The 21,925-nt window shown below is 36.6% G+C and overlaps 4 protein-coding genes across 5 annotated transcripts; 1 reads left to right on the plus strand and 3 right to left on the minus strand.

The window, feature by feature from the left end:
* Positions 1–990: 990 nt before the first annotated feature.
* Positions 991–1,578, minus strand: LOC111022026 (uncharacterized). Its single transcript, XM_022299181.1, has 2 exons — positions 1,263–1,578; positions 991–1,181 (listed from the first exon to the last, which is right to left on the minus strand). Exons 1-2 carry the CDS (start codon positions 1,576–1,578, stop codon positions 991–993), a joined length of 507 nt encoding a protein of 168 aa, XP_022154873.1.
* Positions 1,579–3,728: 2,150 nt separating this feature from the next.
* Positions 3,729–8,774, minus strand: LOC111022017 (uncharacterized). Its single transcript, XM_022299168.2, has 6 exons — positions 8,401–8,774; positions 8,079–8,286; positions 7,586–7,729; positions 5,713–5,854; positions 5,032–5,287; positions 3,729–3,958 (listed from the first exon to the last, which is right to left on the minus strand). The coding sequence occupies exons 1-5, from the start codon at positions 8,772–8,774 to the stop codon at positions 5,079–5,081; spliced, it is 1,077 nt and encodes a 358-aa protein (XP_022154860.2). The 3' UTR covers positions 3,729–3,958; positions 5,032–5,078.
* A 2,365-nt stretch (positions 8,775–11,139) lies between these two features.
* LOC111022054 (protein FLC EXPRESSOR) lies at positions 11,140–14,455 on the plus strand. The gene is made up of 4 exons (XM_022299217.1): positions 11,140–11,879; positions 13,027–13,190; positions 13,274–13,359; positions 13,958–14,455. Exons 1-4 carry the CDS (start codon positions 11,329–11,331, stop codon positions 14,060–14,062), a joined length of 906 nt encoding a protein of 301 aa, XP_022154909.1. The 5' UTR covers positions 11,140–11,328; the 3' UTR covers positions 14,063–14,455.
* A 2,317-nt stretch (positions 14,456–16,772) lies between these two features.
* TAF15B (TBP-associated factor 15B) lies at positions 16,773–20,936 on the minus strand. Of its 2 annotated transcripts, XR_002602917.2 has the most exons (7): positions 20,674–20,936; positions 20,140–20,302; positions 19,218–19,944; positions 18,504–18,654; positions 18,311–18,392; positions 17,139–17,354; positions 16,773–17,012 (listed from the first exon to the last, which is right to left on the minus strand). XR_002602917.2 is itself a non-coding variant. In XM_022299174.2 (6 exons), exons 1-6 carry the CDS (start codon positions 20,879–20,881, stop codon positions 17,234–17,236), a joined length of 1,452 nt encoding a protein of 483 aa, XP_022154866.1. In that variant the 5' UTR covers positions 20,882–20,936; the 3' UTR covers positions 16,773–17,233. The 2 variants fall into 2 exon arrangements, 1 of the variants encoding a protein (XP_022154866.1); XM_022299174.2 differs by having other exon boundaries at positions 16,773–17,354.
* Positions 20,937–21,925: the final 989 nt, after the last annotated feature.

The raw sequence follows: 21,925 nt of genomic DNA on the forward strand, positions 1-21,925 counted from the left end.
TACATAGAGTATACGAACTATACCAAGTCATAGGAAAAGGCTACCTGGCACAACCGTTGAAGCATGAGTTTCATTTCACTCAAGTCGGACTTGACCTCCGCCAAATCCGTCTTCACCTCCGCCATGTCCGAAGCTAAAAGATCCAGCCTTCTCTCCATAGCCCCGAATCTATCATTCGATCGACGGGTGTCGTGTCGTTGTGTAGGGCAAGCATCGCGTGACGTTGCTCGAGGTGATTGCCGCGTGATTTGCCCCACATTCGACCGAATAGAAGTACTTGGTCGAAGTACTTCAACCGGTGTCCGTTGTCCACCTTCAGATGCGGCCTCTGTACGTGGCATATCCGAAGACTCATCCAGCATTGCCTGTACATTCGTTTCCAACGAATGCGCATCGTCGAGTGGGAGATCATCTTCGGCGCCAAGATTGTCGGTGATGGGGGAAGGATTGTGTCCATCATCACTGTCCGAGGTGGAACACCCAAGCGCATTTAAATCAACCACCTCTATTTCGTCCAATGGACACCTCTGGTAGTCCTTATCCAGCTCCGTCTCCACGAGTTGATAAGATATGACGAACTGAACGTAAATCACAAGAACATAAGGAAGTGTAAATACCATTACAACTAGACAACAATAAACATATTATAGATCACTCTCCCAGATCTTTTGTACCGACGACTCTACTGCACGAATATCGAATTATCCGTGGAATGGCGGTCTCGCTCAAGCTATTGACACCGGGAGTGATGAGAGATGGGACAATCTCGTATATCCACACCTGAATATAAAATTTCAGTTTAGTCTCACACCTAAAAAAAGTTTTCACAAACAATGACAACGAGTATGCATACGTATTGATTACCTGAAATGCAAGCGGAAATCCCGGTAGGCTATACTTTACTAGATACTTTTTGTTCGTTCTTACTTTGTTCTTGTATAGTGCAACTTTTCCATTCATCGCACGCTTCAGACCGTTAACTGTCCTACTTCAGACATCAGAACCCCAGTCCAAATGGTTGAAGTAGTTCAAGTCATCGACTTGGTTGTACAAGTCGATGTCAACCTTCGACTTGCTCTTGCTCTTTACCATCATCACAAGCTCCGTGTACAAAATTAATGTCACTTTAACGGCGTCCTCGTCGTCCTCAAAATCAGTCTGCTTGTAAACCTCCACAAACTCTTCGAACAGCATGGAGGCTTCATCGTTGAAGTACTTCCTCCGCAACCTATTCTTTCCAATCTTTTTCTAGACCACCTTACCAGGCAGCCGCCACAATCCCGTTATAAGCATGAATTGATCCTTCGAGAATGTCAACACGTTGCCACCAATTAAGAAACTCATGCTGTCGTCACTGCTCCCAACAACCTCCCTTGACAGAAAGTGATGAACTACACCACTGCAGAACATCATCTCCAAGTCGACAAATCGACCAAATATTGTTCTTCTACGAAACATATCAAGTTGGTCCGCTGTGAGTTTATCCTTGATAAGCCTGTTGACATTGCTCAAGTGAGACATGCTGGTAGCTTGAGCTGAAAAGCGATCATTCTCCTTAATCCTCAACTGATGGTCCATTGTGCACCTGCAACAAATTGAACAAGATATATGATGACAAATTAAGCAGATAGAGAAACGGAAACACGCAAGTAGTTCAAAAATTTAATAATTGAACATGATACATAATCACGGATTAAGAAGACAGGGAAAGGGAAACACGCAACTAGTTCAAATACAAAATGTAAAACACTGTAATTTTTCTCGATCTCGATGTTTCCCGCTCTCGATTTTGCTCTACCTATTTCACACCCTATAATTGCAAATCAATGGAGCTTCTCTCGTTCTCGATATTTCTCGCTCTCGATCTTTCTAGCTCTTGCTGTTTCTCGATGTTCTAGCTCTCAATATTTCTAGCTCTCGATTTTTCAAGTTCACTGTATCCATCACGATGATTCTCGATTTCGCTCTTCCTAACACACTCACGATAATTGTAAATCAATGAAGATTCTCTCATTCTCGATATGTCTCGCTCTCGATCTTTCTAGCTCTCGATTTTTCTAGCTCTCGACCTTTCATGTTCACTGTATTTCTCGATCTCATTTTTGGCTCTGGCTATTTCAACATCAGCCCCCCCCCCCCTCAGTATTATTGGTTTTCAAAAACACGATTTTAGTCTCCATCGATTCATTTCCCTGGTGCCGATTACGTATTATTTTCCTCTTCTTCGAAAGCCCTAGATGTGCAGTGTAAAAAATCCACAAAAATCGCAAAAGAGACAGAAGAACAACGTCGGGGTTGTACAGAACTTACGAACAATAGCTAAAATAGTGGTAATTAAAACAAAAATCTTAAGCAATTCGAGAGATAAATGCACTAACCCAAAGTTAACGATGAAATCTCCTTCGTTGTAATCTGCAACCAAAATCACTTCGTCTCACCGCTTGAAGACGACAGGGTCAGAGTTACCTTAGCGAGTCGCAATGGAAATACGAAGGAGAAAGATAACGAGATCTAGAGAAATGTAATTTCAATCGCAGGTGAAGACAGTCAAATTTGAGTCGAGCGAAGAATGCTACAGTGTGAGTGCGCTAAAGATGGAACGGACTATTCGTATTAGGAGGAGGGAAAACTAAAATTTTGGTACCCAAAGTAAGGAGTGGCATTGGAGGTCATTTGACAAAGTAAGTGATGTCAGCAAATGATTAGAAAACTTGTGTTTTAAGAAGGATGATTAAAAAATTTAAAAGGCCACTGCAAGAGGCTTATTTTGTCAATTTTCTCCTCTTTATTTGACTATAACTTTTACTTTTGATTTCACCCATCATGTTATATATCTTTTACTTGTATATTCATGGTGTAGTCATTTCTAACTCAATGCAGAATTTTATTTGCATTCCTAGTATCGTGATTAAATGTTTTCTTTTAATTTTTTAAAAAAGTTAATTCTAGATATGATAATAATAGACGCAACCAGTTACATTACCTTTTTCGTTACATTTACCAAGTGGAAAAATAAGGCTATTCATGTCCCGCTCCTACGTCACCATTATATTATTGTCATGATCCCTCCAACCAAAACCAATATGATCAATGCCAAGTCCCATTGACTTTCCACAAAGAAGCATGTCGTGTTTTAGAGGTGACAAGACACCTTTAATTACATTGTTATATGACCATTTCTACTCCGAAATTTTGTACTCTTAAAGGTATGTTTCATAACGTTCATGTTTCTTAGGAAGATTTGAAAATAGACACATCATTATCTTCCAAGTTCCATGGGAGGGAAAAGTTTCAAAATGATATAATTAAAATAAGAAATTCTAAATACAGATAGTTTTTAAAATAAATATTTAAAAAATATAGTTTAAATTTTTAAAAAAAAAAAGTAAAAACTTTAAAACATTTTTTGGAACTAATTACAAAAGTATGGTAGTTTTTGTCACGAAGATCTGGTAGCCACACCTAAATTATTTATCGCCACACCTAAATTCATTTAAGTAAATTTGGAAAATCAACGACTTTTAAAATATTAATTTAAATGTTTAAATATTTTATTACGTTAAATTTATCTATTTTTCCCTCTTCTCCACTTTGCAGGCGCATGACCAAACCACCATCAATTTCAAACCAAGTTTCGTTTGTTTTTATCTTTTAAAATTACATTTATTTAAAAAAAAAAAAAGTAAAATCCACGATGTGAACTTCAAGTGGATTTTACCACACGAAGATTATGGTTTTGAAAAATAGGATTAACAGAATATTGAAGAATATTTGATAGTAAGGACCTGCCAGAAGGGGCTGTGGCATCAAGTGGCGACCTACACTTAACAACTGGAATTCATTGCAAACATGAAACATTATTATTTTACCAGCGAGTTTCCGCGATCGATTCCCAGTAACGAAAGAACTAAGTTTGCCAATGCGACCTATTGCCTGAAGGAAACAGACACGTCCTGACCTGAAGCATCAAATTAACAGTCACTAACAAAAACATCAAAAGCTTTAATGGGCTTATTGTCCAGTAGAGAACAAGAGACGAGAAATGGTTAACCGTGCTTTTGTCTCTTTTTTCAATAAAAAGAAAAAACGAGAAACATGAAATAGTTATCAAATGCGGTTCTTCTTTATTAAAAAAGACGAAAAATGAAATTTGAAACGTGAAATGAGAAACAAGAATCATGAATATTACCAATGAAATCACAGATATTATCGAGAAAAACTTTAAGATATATAAGCAATAAATTTATGGTGAAAGAGCCAGTGAATTGTGACATTATTTGTTAGCGTGAAGAAGGAGAGCTCGGTCCTTGGTTCATGTCGTGAACCTATCCATTCAGGCATATTAGCAGATCCAATAACGGCTTATGCCAGTATCTTGTAGTGCCTCTTTCACAAAAAGTCTCAGTTGGAATCTTAATGATCCTAAATATTTCTGAGAAGTCAATCTATATTAAAAGGAATTCTCGAATTTTATTAGAGCTCGAGGAATATTACTCAAGGCTAGGATATTTTTAGAGCCTGTTTGAGATATTTATTATCGATCTCCAAAATATTTCTGGAGAGAAATATATATAGATTAGTATAGAGGCTCCAATAAGTCTCTAGAAGAGAGAGTTAGTGTAGTACAATTTTGAAATAATTATAACTGTCTTCTAATTATCTCAATGACGTTGAGAGAAGAAAAGATAAAAGTTACTACACTAATTCTCTCGCAAAACTACTCAGTTAACTCCTATCTAACTCAATCTCACCGGATTAGTAAATAGTTGACCGTCCTTTCTACAAACATCACTCCCTTTGAGCAATCAAGTTAAGCCCCCTGCATAACATCAACCCAACTCCTAAGTTTCGTGTTTTTTCCTCCTAGCATAAGTGTGGCGAATTCGGGATTTTCCACCCCTATCAGAGTTCTGTACTCATTCACTAGTGCTACTGTCATTCTAAAATTTTATGATGGATACATGATATTACATGACTATTACCATGATAAGAGCAGTTAATTCGTGTTACCCTTTTGCATGAAAAACTAACCTGGGACGTCATTTATCCAGTCTGATGGGTGTGAAGGGAGACTATATTTAGGATCGGTCACCAAACTGGAGATTGTACGATTCACTAGGAAACTCCGGCAAACCCTGATATTCTTGCAGCTTTCTTGCATTATGGTTTCTGATGCCACTTCTGAATAGAGTGCTTGCTGTAAACGGAGTTCTTGTGCAGAATGAAGAATCCTTTCTGTTCCTCTCAGTTACTTTCTTTTTCAAATACTCAGATGTGAGAGCCTGAACTGATTTAATCAGATAAAAATTTGCAATGGGTCAGACAGTTGCAAGGAGCCCTGGTTTTGTTTTTTGAAAAATTATTATTAATGTCAGACTGAGTTACTAAAACCATGCATTAGAACCAAAAGGCATAATAGTTTCATTTCGTTTTCTTTCCTTTCCTGCTGCATAATAAGATTTTTGAGGTTAGTATTCTGATTAATGAGTTGGATGTTAGGTTAAGATACAACAAAGGGGGTTAGAAAGTAAGTAAAAGGGAAACCGCTTTCATGACAGTGAATTTGTTAACCAAAATAGGGCCTTTAGCCAATAAACGGGAACACTTAAAAGATTTGTCTTGTTTATATTCAAGTTAGGCGCATCTAGTATGCAGTCAATTTTAGTGACTGGTTTGATCTTTAAATCTTTTAACTCAACTAAAGGTCGGTACCAGAATGGGAAGCAGCTGATTTCAGAGCATGATCTTTGAGTCTATTTATCTTTTCGATAACTTCCACGCATTTAGACAAACTGTGTGATGTGCAGTTTTCAGTATCACTCTGCTGAAGGCGTGACAGCGCAAGCTCATATGCCTAGTAAAGAAAACTGCACGTAAGTTCACCATATCGGAGGAGACTCTAAATGAATCTTCATGAGTTCACTGTATTGAAGGAGAAAACTAACTAAATACTGCAGAATTCAGAACTGAAATAGAATATACGAGATGGAAAAATTATGTGAAAAATTAAAATTGAAAGGTATACATTCGTTAGCTAAACCCTTTCTTACCCTGCCTTTGGACTCGTATTTTATTGTGAAAAACAGAGTCACGCATCTAGATGGAATTTGATCAAATCCAACTTGACCTGATAGAAGGGTAGAAGTGCGGCTTTGAATAGCCATTTCCATGTTCTATCGTCTAAATGACTTAAAGAGTTGTGGTAACAGTAAGAGATAGTGTTGCTATGCTATCCACAAGAATCGATGTGAGGAAAAGCCTCAATCATAATTCAAAATTGAACTTGCAGAAACCAGAAAACAATAAGCAAGCGAGAGTTTCAACAAATTGATCCTATGTACTCCTAAACTTGCAGAAGGTAACCAAGATTGCCATCCTATGAAAATGCCCAATCTGTGAAACAACAAAAAACCTAGCATTTTGAAGCATTGCATGATCCATTGACGTGTATGCAAAGAAATTTATTCAAGAAAATAATCCAAGCTGAAGTGAAAAACATGTAATTTCAGTAACACACAACATTTACGGACAAGAAAAGTTCTGGTAGTTTATTTTTAAGAAATTGGATTTTGTTGTAATATTAAGTGCATCATTTTCTCCTTCTGCACACCTAATGTTTTATTTTGAGGAGCCTGAGGTAGCTTACTTGGACCACATGCTATTCACATGGTTGAAAGATTACAGCAGCTATTGCACTTTTCTTGTCCTAAAATTATCCCCTAGCCAGTGCTCCTCCAAACAGAAATATTATCACATTCGTGTGTTGAGTCTAAGGGAGTACCATAGACTTACCAATGTTGTTACACTAATAGGTAGAAGTAGAAGACGTGCAACGTGAGTTAGGTTTTTCTCCTTTTCACCATCGATCTTACTTTGTATAACTTTAGTGCTTATTGCCAACATATTAAGATCCACTATCATTTTGTTCATGAGCATGTTATTAGTAAGCAGCTTGTTCTTCAATTCAAACCTTTCGAAGACCAACTTACTAACATTCTGACGGAGATTCTCTCTACCCATCTTTTTCTCAACTTACAAACCAAGCTCATTCCAGGGGAATGTTAAGAAATAGGATTTTTTGTATTGCCATGAATCATTTTTCCTTCTGATATTGTTTATTTAGGCACCTAAGGTCAGTTACTGTATTCGATCATGTGCTATTAACATAGCTTCCACCTTTTAGACCCTTACATAGGTCTTGTTTGAAGACGTTCTCTTTCTCTTTCTTGAAACTTAGCCTCAATATTACTATTTATTCTGAGCTATTTTTTCCTATTTAAGAATTCTCTACTCAGAGCTCTTCTCTGAGAACTAACATTCATAGCACCACCATACTGACAAGTGACAACGTCAAAATTGCAGTGCCCAATTCTTAGTTCCCAAAAAACCTATACATTTTGACTAAGCATTGAAGAGCAGAAATCTCACTTCATATCTCATTATGGATTTAATGGAGCCACACATCTCGCTACATAAATTGGTACAACGCACATACTATAGAACTTCTATTGGACGCGAGGCACCTCTACTAACGAGCTAAAGAAAATCTTAAAGCAGTTCACATAAACAGAAGATATTATCTTACCTTAATGGCAATAGAAATAAAGCCAGAATGCATTGAATGCTCAGCGAAGTTTAACCATTCCACGTGTGAAACTTGAAGCCATTTCTGATTAGAAGACTTCATTTCCCGAAAACTCAAGGCCTCATATCTCAAAGCTAGGCAACTCTAGAAGCATGAAAAGTGGAAGCTGAACTTAGAGAAACATTTTATCGATATTGGCAACATCTGCTAACGAAATCATCATTTAGTATAAACTATAGATACCAAAACTAGGCAGTTAAAATATACGAATGTATGTATGCACTGGTCTTCGGCACGACAAATCTTAAGAGGCACCATAATTTATGCAGCAAGCAAAAGTGACTAACACACGGCTTCCTTATCACGAGAACATAGTTCTGGACTAAACAAAATTTTAAAAAAATAATAAGAAGAAGAAGAAGAAGAAGGAGAAGCTATTGGCAGAACTTCTGATATTCTAACAAAACAGATAATTATGCAAAAGAATACTCGCCTCAGTGTCTCCAACAAGAGCGAAAGCTCGAACCAGAAATTCGAGGACTAGAAGCTTTTGATCGTCAGTTTTTTCGACGGTTTCGCGAATGATAGATAGAGATTCAAATCTGAGTAGTTCTTTTAATCTGGATTTGGCTTCGATCAACGACTTCACGTCTTTGGAAACGGAAACAAATTCCAGAATTTGCAAAGTAGAATCATCGAGTCTGCGGAAATTTTGAGCGGCAGAGCATCAGAGAAAATGTAAAGAAACGATAACAGACGGAGATTACGGATGGAAATTCGTTGAACTCAGTTCGATTAAGAGCGAATAGCCAAACCTCCGGCTCCTCAGCCGCGAACGAAAGAGAGAGAAATGCTCTGATGGACAAGGAATGGATCCATCAATGAAGCCAATCATGTTCTTGACTGTGAGCGCAGCGATCATCGATCTGCTCCGAGCGGTGTAATTCTCATCAGTGAGAACATCAGAGACGAGAACTGAACTCGTGTTGTCCGAATGGTGGAGAAAATACGGGGTACTGTATTGCTCAAGAACAGTCCGAGTAAGAACGAAGAAAACGAAGGAAGGCAAGAGAATATGCGCAACAGGTGGCGAGGAGAAATCGAACCGCCAAATTAGTTGACCAATTGGCGGGAAAAGTTGGTCTTTCGCAGTCTGAAATTGGTTTTGAGTTTTCTTTTTATTATTCATTAATTAATATCAATATTTTTTTTAAATATAATTCATTATTATTAATTATTATAATACTAAAATTTAATAATATTTTATGTTAAATGGTGGTTCTTTTAATTTAAAATGATTTTAGTTATTTATTATTTAATAATATTAAATAAATTGTTATAACAAATAAAATAAATTAAACTTTATTACTATTTTAAGTTTGAAAAAAAATTAGCAGTAATTAGTTAGAAAGAAGAATGAGTAATTGTTATATTTCCATTTCTATTTCAGACAGTTTTAGTAAACAACATCAAAAAAAATTTGATTTTGATTTTGATTTCAAAAAATTTATGTTAAACAGGATCAAATGAAAAACATTCTCATTTCGATTGATTTTCATTCTGATTTATTCTCATTCCAATTCCTGGTAAGTAAATAGGACCTTAGTCTTTGCTATTAGAAATTAGATTAAGATTTAACAAAAAGTTCTACCGACTAGAATCTATGCGTACACAAATTATTTGCCCAACTGCAGTTCAATTTAATCTTTGAGTCGATGCAAACTTGAATAAGTTTAGGGCTTAAGAAAACCATAAGAGAACGACTTGGTGGCAACAACCTGGCAAGAATCGTGTCGCCTCCAGAGATTTGACTTCGACCTCTTTCGAAGACTACAACAACGTCAGCTACCACCGCATTGGGAATCAATAATTGGCCATGTCGACGATGGGGATGATCAAAATTCTAGGTGAAAAGACGAGAGAATTGTGAAGGGTGGGGGAAGTTAAATCAAGCTTTTCCTTCCTTCTATTTTTTTAGCCCTAAACCGATTCAAGTTTGAACCTACCCAAGATTAAACCAAACGGCATATTTGGCCAATTAATTTGTCCACATAGATCCTAGTTGGCAGCCACATCAAACTTCTGCTAAATCTTAACCTAATTTGACCATATTGTAACTAATTTCAAAGTACAGAGATTAAATCGTTATTTTTAAAAGTTTATACGCTAAATCGCTACCTTCACGAAAGTACAAGGTCCAAATGTTTCTCTAACCTTAAAAAAAATTGCAAATTTTGAAATTTGTTAAGTTTTTTCATGAATATAAATAAAAGTATTATTTGACAATATCAAAGCATATCTTAAGATGGAAAGTTTGAATTCCTACTCCTATGTTTAACTAAAAAAAAGCTAAAAAACTTTTTGGGTCCATTACTTCATTCAAATAACAATTTAATCATTGAATTTTAGTTTGTAACAATTTAGTCAATTTATTTTCAATTTGATAACAATTTATTCCATAAACTCTAATATCTAATAATTTAGACTTTGTAGTTTAAAGTTTGTAACGATTTAGTCTCCCTCGTGAAAATTTTTGTTAAGTTTCTTATATATGTAGATCGATAAATCAATGAGGGACCAAATGTGTATACTAAACAAATGCTAAATTGTTGTATGATAAAATCAATACTTAATTTTGATGAAATATTTCATGGTAAGGATTAAATTATATGGACTAAATTGCTATATACTAAAGTTCTAAACTAAATTGTTATGAAATTAAAAGTACATGGACTAAATCGTTACTTTATCACAAGTAAAATGCCAAATGTGTTTTTAGACCTAATAAAAATTTTATTTTATCATTTTTTCACTTTAATATCCATAATGAAAATTTAAGATCTAAAGGAAAATGATAAGTTTGGTCCAATTTTTAAGACTATGTTGAATAAGTCTATCGACTTAAAAAAAAATGTGGAGCAGGTTTTTAAACTTCCATGATAGTCCATAGACTTTTCTATTAAACTCAACCTTTAAAATTCTGGGATAAATCTTATAATTCAACAAAAAAAGTAAAAATAAATATAACATCAAACTATTTTTATATAATTATAATTATTTTTATAATTTAGAAATTAAAATAACAAGATGATTCCCGAACACATTTCTATCTATTTTGTTTTGGTCGAAAAAAATAATAACTAAACTAGCCCAACACTATTTTAGATTGTATTTCTTAAAACGGAAAAAAGAGAGCCAAAAATCAAGAAATGAGAACATTAAGACTCGGTAATGTTTTTGTTTTTGGTTTCCAAAAAATAACATGTATTAAAAAAATGATAAAATAATATTTTTATTTATATTTTGGAACAAATTGGAAACGGTAAGAAACTCGTTTTAATTATTTTCAAATTTTTTTATACAATTTCAAAAAATATTTCTAAAAATTTTTTAGGAAAGAAAAACATAAATAATTGGGAAATCGTTAGGTTTCTTAAGAGGAAAAAAGAAATTAAAAACATTACTTAATGGCCTTTGCGGCCCAAAAACTTCTAAGCTCATAATTGTGAGTAGTCCCATTATAAATGGGCTTGATAAATAAAGCCCATTACTAGACATTCTGGTCGCCGACTGCAAATCCGGCGAACGGCGAACGGAACGCCGGATGAAACCCTCCCAAATAAGGAGAAGCGATGAAGTGTGGCGTCGCCAATATTCGATCTCTCAAATCGTTTTCGCCTCGAATCTCGGCTGCTTCTGCATAATCCGAGCAGCGAAAGAGGAGGATCAAGCTATCCACAGGCATGGCCGGACGAAGCCATCAGCCGAACGCCTTGAAACGCCGCGAAGCTCCGTCGAGCCGGAGCCCGAGTGATGATCGCCGATCCCATCATCGTCTTTCTTCTGTCGCCGGTTCTTCCAGGGTTCACCACGCAGTTCTTCTCGAAGATCGCATATCCGCACAGCACCGGGAGATTCAGACTCTCCTCTCGGATAACCAGCGGCTTGCAGCCACTCACGTAGCGCTCAAGCAAGAGCTGGCTGCGGCTGAGCAAGAGCTTCGGCACCTGTCGGCCACTGCGGCTAAGGTCAAGGCCGAGAGAGACGCTGAGGTTCGGGAGGTTTATGAGAAATCGCTGGAGATGGACGCGGAGGTTCGTGCGATGGACGCGATGATGGCGGAACTCGTTCAAGTGCGGGCAGATGTTCAGAAGCTTAGTACCGTAAAGCAAGAGTTAACGGCGGAGTTGCAAGCAATTCGTGACAACCTTAATAAAGTCTCCTCGGGGTCGCAGCAATTGCCATCTATTAAAGCTGAAATTGATAGAATGCACCATGAAATTCAAAGAGGAAGGTAAATTTTGATCCCCCCGTTGGATTTCTTCTTTTATGATGTTCTTACAAATCATCGTTTTCTCCATAATAATTCCAAAGTAGGCTTTTCCCCAGTTGGAGCATCAGTATATGTTGAGTTGCCTTGCCTGGTTTAAGATTCTCTCTCTTTTATTGTATGGTGTCATTTTCTTTCGTTTGTTCCTGAATTTGATTGTTCCGACTTATAATTTGTATTAGCTTAATTGTTGAGATAGTCCATTCCAATTGTTCTGTAAATTTAGCTGTTTGTTTTTGCCTCAAACAAGATATCAATTATCAAATGCAAAGCCTTAATGCAGTGATGCTAATGGCTTCTATTTCATTTTTCTCGAACATTGGTGCCTACTTTAACCTATTCAAAAACTATAAAGTAGGTTTATTTTGCAGCTGTTTTTTTAGTCGTGGAAATTTTTATAGCCGTGAAGAACGACAACCCTTCATAGTAGTTGCTTTCAAGTCCCAAATTGAATTGTGTTATGAAAGGCTACTTTTGAATAGCTTACTAGAGCATTATATACCAAGATTCTTTCGTCCAACACAAAAAATAGTTTGTTCAAGGAAATGATCTTAGAAATATCTTCACCTGGTGTAAAAACATATATTGTCTACCTCTATCCACAAAACCTAAAAGGGCCCGTTGGTCCATTTCTATTTTCCAGTTCATATCTTTCGTTCGTGTGTTCTGAGGAGCGTAACCAATAGAAAGTTCTCCCCCTGTCTCGGTAAACAGGAGCAAGAAAGAGGCGCCCACATAAGCCTACTATGTGCACAATATCTCTTGTCTAGTACTAGAACCTGCACAATCCTCTTCTGCACCAATATTGTATTAAATTACCACGAAGTAGCTTGAACCGTTGGAATCAGAGAATTCAGGGAAAAGAAAATATAAGTAGTCTTTATTTTGATGGTTATTGGCGTGGGAAAATTCGGCTGTTTTCTATAGCCAGCTCCAATCTTTCTTCTTTTTTCTTGATTCTAAAACAAAAAATTGATATTATGTAACAGAGTGAACAAAAGAATTGGTGATCACTTTCTTTATTCAGAAGAAACGCATGCAGTATTCTGTGTACTCGAGAAGTAATTGGGGTTGGGAATTACCTCTTGCTAACTGTTGTTGGTCTGGACAGGGCTGCTATTGAGTATGAGAAAAGGACACACGCTGGTAATCTTGAGCAGAGTGAGGCAATGGAAAAGGGAATGGTTGCCATGTCTCAGGAAGTTGAGAAATTGCATGCTGAACTTGCGAATGCAGAGAAGAGAGCGAGGGCCGCAGCAGCTGTAACGAGTCCTTGTAAGCCTGTTTTTTTGTCTTTGGTAACTTATACACCCTTCTATTTTTGCCACTTACTCTCTTTACATTGCAACTTCATACAGTTCCCGGTTATGCTCCAACTTATGGCCATCCCGACATAAGATACGGCGGTAGCTCATACCCCCCTGACCCTTATTTCATGCATCAGGTATGGTCTTTAATGCCAACAACGCATTGCAGGGCTGATACTGTCTTGACTCTTGGTGAACACCATTAAGTCATTGGAACATGAAATTTAAGTATCAACTAGAAATAATCATCTTATAACTTTGCCCTTACAATTCAAAATCATGAAGTCATCGCAACATGGAGTTGAACTATCAACTATAAACAATCATCTTATAATTTGGGCTTTGTTGTCCAAGATTACTCCCCTCAAAATTATAGAAGTGTTTATGGAAAAAGTCAAAAGTAACCCAAGAGTTTCTAGGAAGTACTTAGAATAGAAGTAATTTGTTATTAAACACTTTTTCCAAAGTGAAAGCTAAAATCACCCATTCGCATAACATTCCAAAACAAAGTTATGAACTGAACCACAAGGCTTCTTCAACTTAAAGTAGATGAAATTTTCGGGTTTGGACTCCTGGATTGTAGGCATAAACATGGGCTTTTAGTTTAGTTAGCATATGGGGTTGCATTATATATATTTGTGTTCTGCAGATATGACGCCATTGATAATATGTATTCTGAATGATGGTACCAAATGTCTTCTACATCTCCATAATATAGGATGAGAGTCTTTTCAGGTTCAGGGAGGAGGGGGTGCCGAGATTGCTTCTCAATATGCACACGTTCCAGCGATGCATGGACCGCCTTACAACGTGCAACCAGCGCCACCGCATATGCAATGAATCGGCAGAGCGATGTATGAACATGTTTTGTGCTCAATGAGGAAGAGGTCTCAGTGTCTTCGGTTCCAATATGGCGAGAGGTGCTGTAAATACTGTTGCAGAAGCTCTGTTTTTCCATCTGGGGTCGTCGTCGTCGAGGCGGTAGTCACTCTTCCGATTGCTGTTCAAAGATGTACCAACATTTGTGTTATCGACTCTTGGCGATTAGAAGTGTTCAATATCAAGGTTGCAGTTGCACTAAATTTTGACTTCTCTTTTTCTTCCATTTTTTCGTGGAGCAAAATGATATTTAAAACATCCAGAACGGCCTAGCATTACTTCATTCATTCCTTCCCATCCCCTTTCATTTTCATTGATTATGAAATGAAAATTAAGCAGAAAAATTAAATTCAATTTATTAGTAACCTTGTTTATTTATTAGTATCCTGTACATATCAATTGGTTTCACTCCTTTCGAAAGAAATATTTTCTGTTTTTATTTCTGAATTTTTTTAAATAGAAAAATGTTCCGTAGGATCGAATACACAACCTCTTGGTTGGAAATATATGTTAATTACTGCAAACTCAGTAGATTGTTAGTCATAGATAAGGTATTAATTATTGCTAAGTTAAATTCACGATGTACATAGCTTCTTTTTCTTATAATTGCTTTTAAGGATTAAAAAATTTTGTGACCAATTGATAATTCTGATGTTATATATATAAGATTAGGTTAAAAGTAAAAGATAAGAAATACAGTCACGAATCAAATTATAGAAATAAAAATCATGACTTTACCTCTTGGTGATACACGTCGAGAACACGACACGTTCCAGGGGTCTTGCAAAGTAATTCATTTGTATTAATTTCTAAATTTCTTCATTTGTATTTTTAAATATTATCAAATATATTTACTTGTCAGCTGTTCGATTCAATAAAACTGCTTATCCAAATAGCCATATCATGAATAAAATAATCAAAATACCTCAATCTGTTTTCTTTAATATTTTTTAATTCTTATTCACGTTTTTGAAAGTAAGCCGAAAATTAAAAATTTGAAGGGAATTCACTTACGTTGAATATCATAAACTTTTGATAGTTGTATTAAATTTATTCTTAAAATAGAAAGTTATTTTACATTATTTTAACGTATATTGTATTCTAATTTACATTTCAACCATTAAAAAAACAAACAAAAATAATTATAACAAGAAAAAATATAAAAATAGTTACACAACTTAATCTTATTTCTACCTCTGAAAGAACTAAAAATAACAAAAACTCCAAATGGCCCCTTAATCTAATCTAAATCCGATTTTAAAAAACGAGTCAATAAATAAAAATTTAATTCAGTTCACTTTATTCATTGAATAGGAAACATAAAATTAGACTCCAATCAGATACCAAACACATACAAAATGACTTCAGGTACCCTCAAAGCAAGTTCAAAAATTCGAACCGTTCAACGAAAACAATAAAATCACATCTCGGCCGTCGACTTTAAAAGAGTTCAAGTGCATTTCTTATCATGTTCGAGTGGGTGTCACTCATCATAACGAGGGAATGAACTATAAATCTCTTCATTAATAAAACAAATAGAGGAAATATGTTGGAGGAAAACATAGAAAATTACTACTCATTGCTCGAACAAATGGGTAAAACAGTAACACAGGTACAGAAATTTTATATAACAAAATCCAACGCTGAACTCAATTTTCCGAACACGGTTTCATCAGCAGAGCTCCGAGAAGCCTAAAGCAGTCACCAACGTGCAGAAGGCATATGGCAGGGCATCGATCCGTGAAAGGGGGTTAGATTAGTTCGCCTTAAGACCTAACTAAGAGTGAATCTTTTGAACATTTGGAGGAGATTCGTCGGGACAATCGCACCAACCAACAGCGTCACAGGAAAATATGCAACATTTGGCAAAAGCCTAACTCCCAACACCCAGTAACAAATTAAATACTTTTTATATGTATCATTGCTCCCAAATGGACACCCCACCCCTAAAAAAACAAACAAACAAAAAAAACTAACATCATAAGCTCGAAATTCCTAAGCCTAGTTGGTAGTCTCAGGACGGCTCAATTAACAGAGACTCAGTTTAAAGTTTCCATCTTGGACTTGAACTTTTGATATATATAAAAGAAACCAAGCTTTCATTGAGATAAAACTGAAAGAAAGCAAGAGAACAAAGAACAAGCCAAGGGCTAAAAAAACAAACCCAAAAAAGCCTGTAACGCATGGAGCCTCCCAACTAACTATACCAAACGGGGCTCCAACCCAACATCACGAGACCTAATGGATAAATTACAAAAGTCCTTGAAAACCAGGCATTAGCTAAAGACCACACCCTCAGGGATCTCACCCCATCCCAAAAATCCTGTTATTTCTCTCTAACTACAAGCCCCACAAAACCGCAAAGAATCCAGCAAGCCAAAAAATCCGACCCTCCCACCGAGGAAACAAGAGGGCTTCCACCATAGACCTGCCCCATCTCTAATTGCCATTGTCCCTCCCAGAAAGTCCTAACCTTAATAACGAACTATTACAATACTATATAGGTGGCCCAGTTGACCATTTGACTTAACAGAAGTTACTTACGACAATGTCTAAACCTAAGAGTTCCTCAATAAGACACTGTCTTTTGGAAAAATCAAATTAAGGACAAATTAAGGAATAGGACAGATATTCCAGTCATCCCTAACAAATAATAAACAAATTTAAAAAATTGAAGAACATGCCAGAAGTTAATATTTAATAATTAGAATATGAATGCAGAAATGATAATCATAGGGTTATGATATGCTTGCATCAGAGCCACCAGGGGGATGAGGGCTGAGATCAGGTGGAGGTTTTATACATCAGGCACTGTTGCAAAATTCTAAGAATGGTGATGGAAAGAGAAGCACTCACCTGAAAACATCAACCTACCTTAGCAACAAGCAGTTTGGAGATTATCCGCCTGCCTCTATAAAAAAAAACATTCACACAACTAGATTAATCTCATGCCTGAGCAAGATTATAACCCTCCGGGTACCACTATAGATAAAAAGGAGCAAAGAGGTCTCTTGCCCATAGAAAGTGAACAACCTACCTCTTTGGTCTCCAATTCAAGAATCCAGCCATGGAACAAAACTAAAACACTAAGATCACAATTCCCATTACATAAAATGCCCAATGCTGAATCTCTCAGTAAGGACGAGATCGATTTCCACCATGCTGATGTCTATCGGGTCCAGAGCCTCCGTCCCTATAGCTATCTCTACGCCTGTCTCCACCACCTCCATATCCACCTCCTCTACCACCACCTCTGCAACACAACAGGACATGTTAAACGGGTTCAGTAAGCTAAAAGTTCTGAAGCATAATGGTAAATAAATAATAAAAACAAATGAGCATTCATGGAATAGTAGTAAAACGAGTGGAGTCACATTCTAAACAAAAACATACACTAAATTAAACTGACAATTTTAGGATCCATTAAAACACGAAATATCCTACACTATGTCTAAAGCCTTGAGGATACCATGGGACACAAACAAATTATTACTATTGTTGCATCTTCCGACATAGTCCAACTATAATGACTAAAAGGTGGTGTAACCATCCATATCAAGCATTCATATCCTAGATGCTTGGATAATTGAACAGCAAAATAAATGCCGTATCATTCCTACATAAGGTCATCAAGAATTAGTTAATTATATTTTTATAAGAAACATAAATTGGCACAAGGAGGGGGCAGATAGGTTATCCACCCCACACTCGAGACCAAGGAAATGGGAAACCTACAAAAAAAATTAGGGCAAAAGGAACTGTTAGAAGAAAATACACATTTACAGAATGATTTTGAGTCAAATAATTGATTATGAACTCAAAAATACTAATAAACAACATTTCTATTAAAACAAGTATGACAAACTAAATTTTTAAAAAGCCTAATTTTCGAAATATTTAAGAATTTCAGAGCAAAAAAATTAAAAAATATATATATTGTTAATATGATGGCATATACAATTTTTCCTGCCAACAAAAATTTGTGTGTGTGTAAAGAAGAGAAAACTAAGGGAGAATAGCACTGAGGAAATGGAAATCAAAAACCCTCTTAACTCTTATTAGCTACGTAACTTCAGTAGTCAATTTGTCATGCATATCAACTAACAAAGGAAGGGAATAGCGTAATATACATTTCAATATACATGCATGCCTAAACTCTGTACTCTGACTTTTCAACTTGTTTTGGAAAAATTATAGGAAAGCAAGTACCCATGGTTGAATGTAGGTGGAGCCCTCGGTGCAGACTTCTCAGCCATTGCAACACTGATTTTAAAACCTCTCAAATCATGATCTGAGAATAAAAAATAATAATAATCGAAAAACGATACCATGCAGAAGTTCAAACAAAATTAAAACAATATTAGTTATTATTATTATTATGCTATAGAAGCACAGTAGTTACTGTTATAGAAACCGCCAGCAGAATGCGCTGCTGAAGGATCTTCATATGATACACATGCATCGCCTTTGTTATTTCCCATCTCATCAGTATATATTTTTATGTTCCAAGGCCACTGATCCTTGTAGCCCCTCTTCTGCTTGATTCTTCCAATCTTCAAAATAGAAATGTAAAAAAGGTTTCAATTAGACAGTTGATTATCTGATGCTAAATGCAAAAAACCACTGCTGGAAAATAAATTTTCTTCAACGCTTCAAAAAACAGAACACACTTTATTAACAGTATGAATGTAACTAGCCCTACAAGAGCCTCCTATGTTATATATAATTGACTCAGTCAGAAGTCAAAACAAGAACTTCTGAACATGAAAATATCATTCATCTATATGAAAGCATATCCATTATTTTAAAAGGATGAATCAACCATCACGAATACCACACAATGTGACACATTTTACAGAAGATATAATACTAATCACAAACATTTCATTGGCAACCAGAATAAAACTAGCGCTAAGATCCTCCTATGTCATAAATAATTGTCTCATAATCATAAGTCAGAACTTATAATCAAAAGTCATAACTTTCTGAACATGGCAATATGATTTGAAAGTATATCCATAATCTAAAAAGGATGAATCAACAATCACATAATGCCAACACAATTCAAAGAAGAATACCAGAGCCAAAAAATAAAGCTGAATAGCAGATTGCTTACTTGACCAATGCCGCCAAATAGTTCTCTCAATTCATCAATGGTCACATCTGGTGGCAAATTAGAAACATAGATTCTAGAGTTATCACATGTATCATCACAATTGTCATCGCACTGCTTCACCTGTGCTGACTCCACTGGTGTACTTCCAAAACCACCACCTCTACCACCAGCATTATAGCTCCCTACTCTACCACCAGCGTTATAGCCACCTCTACCACCTGCATTGTAGCCACCATCATATCCACCAGACGGCCCACCGCGACCAGCAGAAGTCCGCCCATCACCTATACTATCACCACCATAGCCACCGGTGGGTCCACCATAAGTTGGAGGGTATGTAGTTCCACCGTAGCTCGCAGGTGGAGGAACTGCATCAGTCCCATAATCTGCACTTCCACCAGAGTAAGATGGTGGATAAGAGCCACCAACACCACCAGATTGGGGTGCTGATGATGGGGGAACCTGACTATACCCACTATCTTCTCCTCCCTGGTGACCACCGTAAGAACCACCACCTCTGTTCCCTCCTTCATTTCGACCTCCATCATGAGTTCCACTTCTACCACCATGGAAGTTACCACCCCTGCCATTACGATTACCACCATAACCCCCATCAGCTCCACCTCTATTATAACCACCACCGCCACTTCGGTCATTAGTACCTCCTGGTGATGGTGCCCCACATTTGTTACACTCCACTCTTCTAGCAAAGTTCAAATTCGCACAGCTATGTGACAAAAACAAAACAAACAGTTTCAATCATATACTTAATAGCCAACAACCATAAGAAAAGCTCCTTGAGCAGACGTCTAAATTGTATGCATTTAAGGATGGGAATACATCCAATGTACTCGAAAAAAATAAAATAAAATAAATAAAAGAGCTCAGTGATAGACGTAGAAGGGACAAAAAAAAACTATACCCAGGATTAGGGCAGACCCAATCGCCATCTCTGCCGCTTCCACCACGACCACCCCCGCCACCACGTCCACCACCTCGCCCACCACGATCTCCTCCTTGATAACCACCACCACCACCACCACCACCACCGCGATCTCCTCCTTGATAACCACCACCGCCGCCTCCTAAATCCGATCAAAACAAAAAGCGGATAGAGAAACGAGAAGATGAGAAGGACTTGTCACTCTTTTGGGAGAAACGAAACAGGGAAAGTTCACTACCAGTTCCAAGATTAGATCCGAGCACTCAAAATTTCATTACAAAATACGATTCACACACCCCCACTCAACAGCATCACAACAAACCTTTCTTAACAAATACAAACCAAAAATATCATAGAACCCAAAAATTACAAGAAAAAGTTCCCCTAGCAGAATTAAAAATAAAGGACGATTAATTCCTAAATTATTTCTTGTCAAGAAGCTTCCTTTACCTAAAAAATTCAAGTCACTAAACGACGGAGATAGAAACCCACGAACGTAAGAGAAGTACATACCTCGACCGCCGTAGCCTCCACCGCCACCTCGTCCTCCATAGCCTCTACCGCCGCCGCCACCTCGGCCCCCACCACCATATCCACCGTCACCGCCCTTCCCACCGCCACCTCCATACCCTCCGCCACCGCCGCCATATCCACCGCCGCCTCCAGGGGCTCCGTAAGACGAAGGAGCAGCGTCTCCCCCTTGATCGTACATGCCAGACATTACCTCTTTTTAGGGCTAACTTGAGAGGAAGACAGACAAAGAGGAAGATGGATTAGGGTTGAATAATTTTGTGCGGGTGTATAAAAACTACGCTACTACAAGATAAAGTTTCGATTCCATTGACTTGGGCCGGCCCAATTTATTGTTGTAACACCAAATTTTAAGAAGATCAGAATAAAATAAAAATCTTTATTTTTTTATTTTTATATGTTTTTATTATTTTCTTTCTTTCTTTTTTACTTTTACTATTACAGCCTTTAGAAGTCTATAAATTTGAATTCAAATTTTTTAAGTTATGTTTGATAATAAATTAAAAATTAGGTAATATATGTACCAAGAAAAAATAGGGATAACAATTTTTTACGTAGGTTTGATGTTGATTGTCACGAAAGGTACTTAATAGGTCTCTCCTCATTGTTTAAGAATAAAGAAAAAATTCTTGTGAGAGGAGGAGAATGGCAAAACTTCTATAAGGAAGCTCCTCCTAAATTCATGCGTGTATAATTTCTATGTGATCCACTTGTCTATATGCTACTAGACCACATAGGAATGCAGGAGAAGCTTCCTCTTAATCTTCAAGAGGAAAGTTTTTTCCAGATGAAAATACTCAATTGTGGTCTGCTTGAATATTTCAAAATGAAGAAAATCACAACTACATAACTAGTTATAGAAACAAGTAATCTCTCACATGAAATTTAGTAACTTAATACATACGTTACTTTAACAAAATTAAGAAACAACTCTTTATTTAAACATATAACTTCAATTTTTAATAAAATAAAGAAACATAACAACGAAAGAAATAAATAACTATTGATAAACAAAATGAAACAAAATTCACAACGTATATGTGAATTAAAAGTTACAAATTTAATTTTCGGATATTAAGTTTGTAATATTCAATTGTTGATCAATATTTCAAATTCCACTTTCTTTCACACTTTGAAAATCCATCTGAACTGGACACGCATCTACCGAATTGGTTCAAACAATTCTAGTCCAAGATGACTAAACTAATTTTCCCCGACCATGTATACAGTTGCC

Source organism: Momordica charantia (assembly GCF_013281855.1).
Source record: "Momordica charantia cultivar OHB3-1 chromosome 3 unlocalized genomic scaffold, Mcharantia_2.0 BLBB01000003.1, whole genome shotgun sequence".
NCBI lineage: Eukaryota > Viridiplantae > Streptophyta > Magnoliopsida > Cucurbitales > Cucurbitaceae > Momordica > Momordica charantia.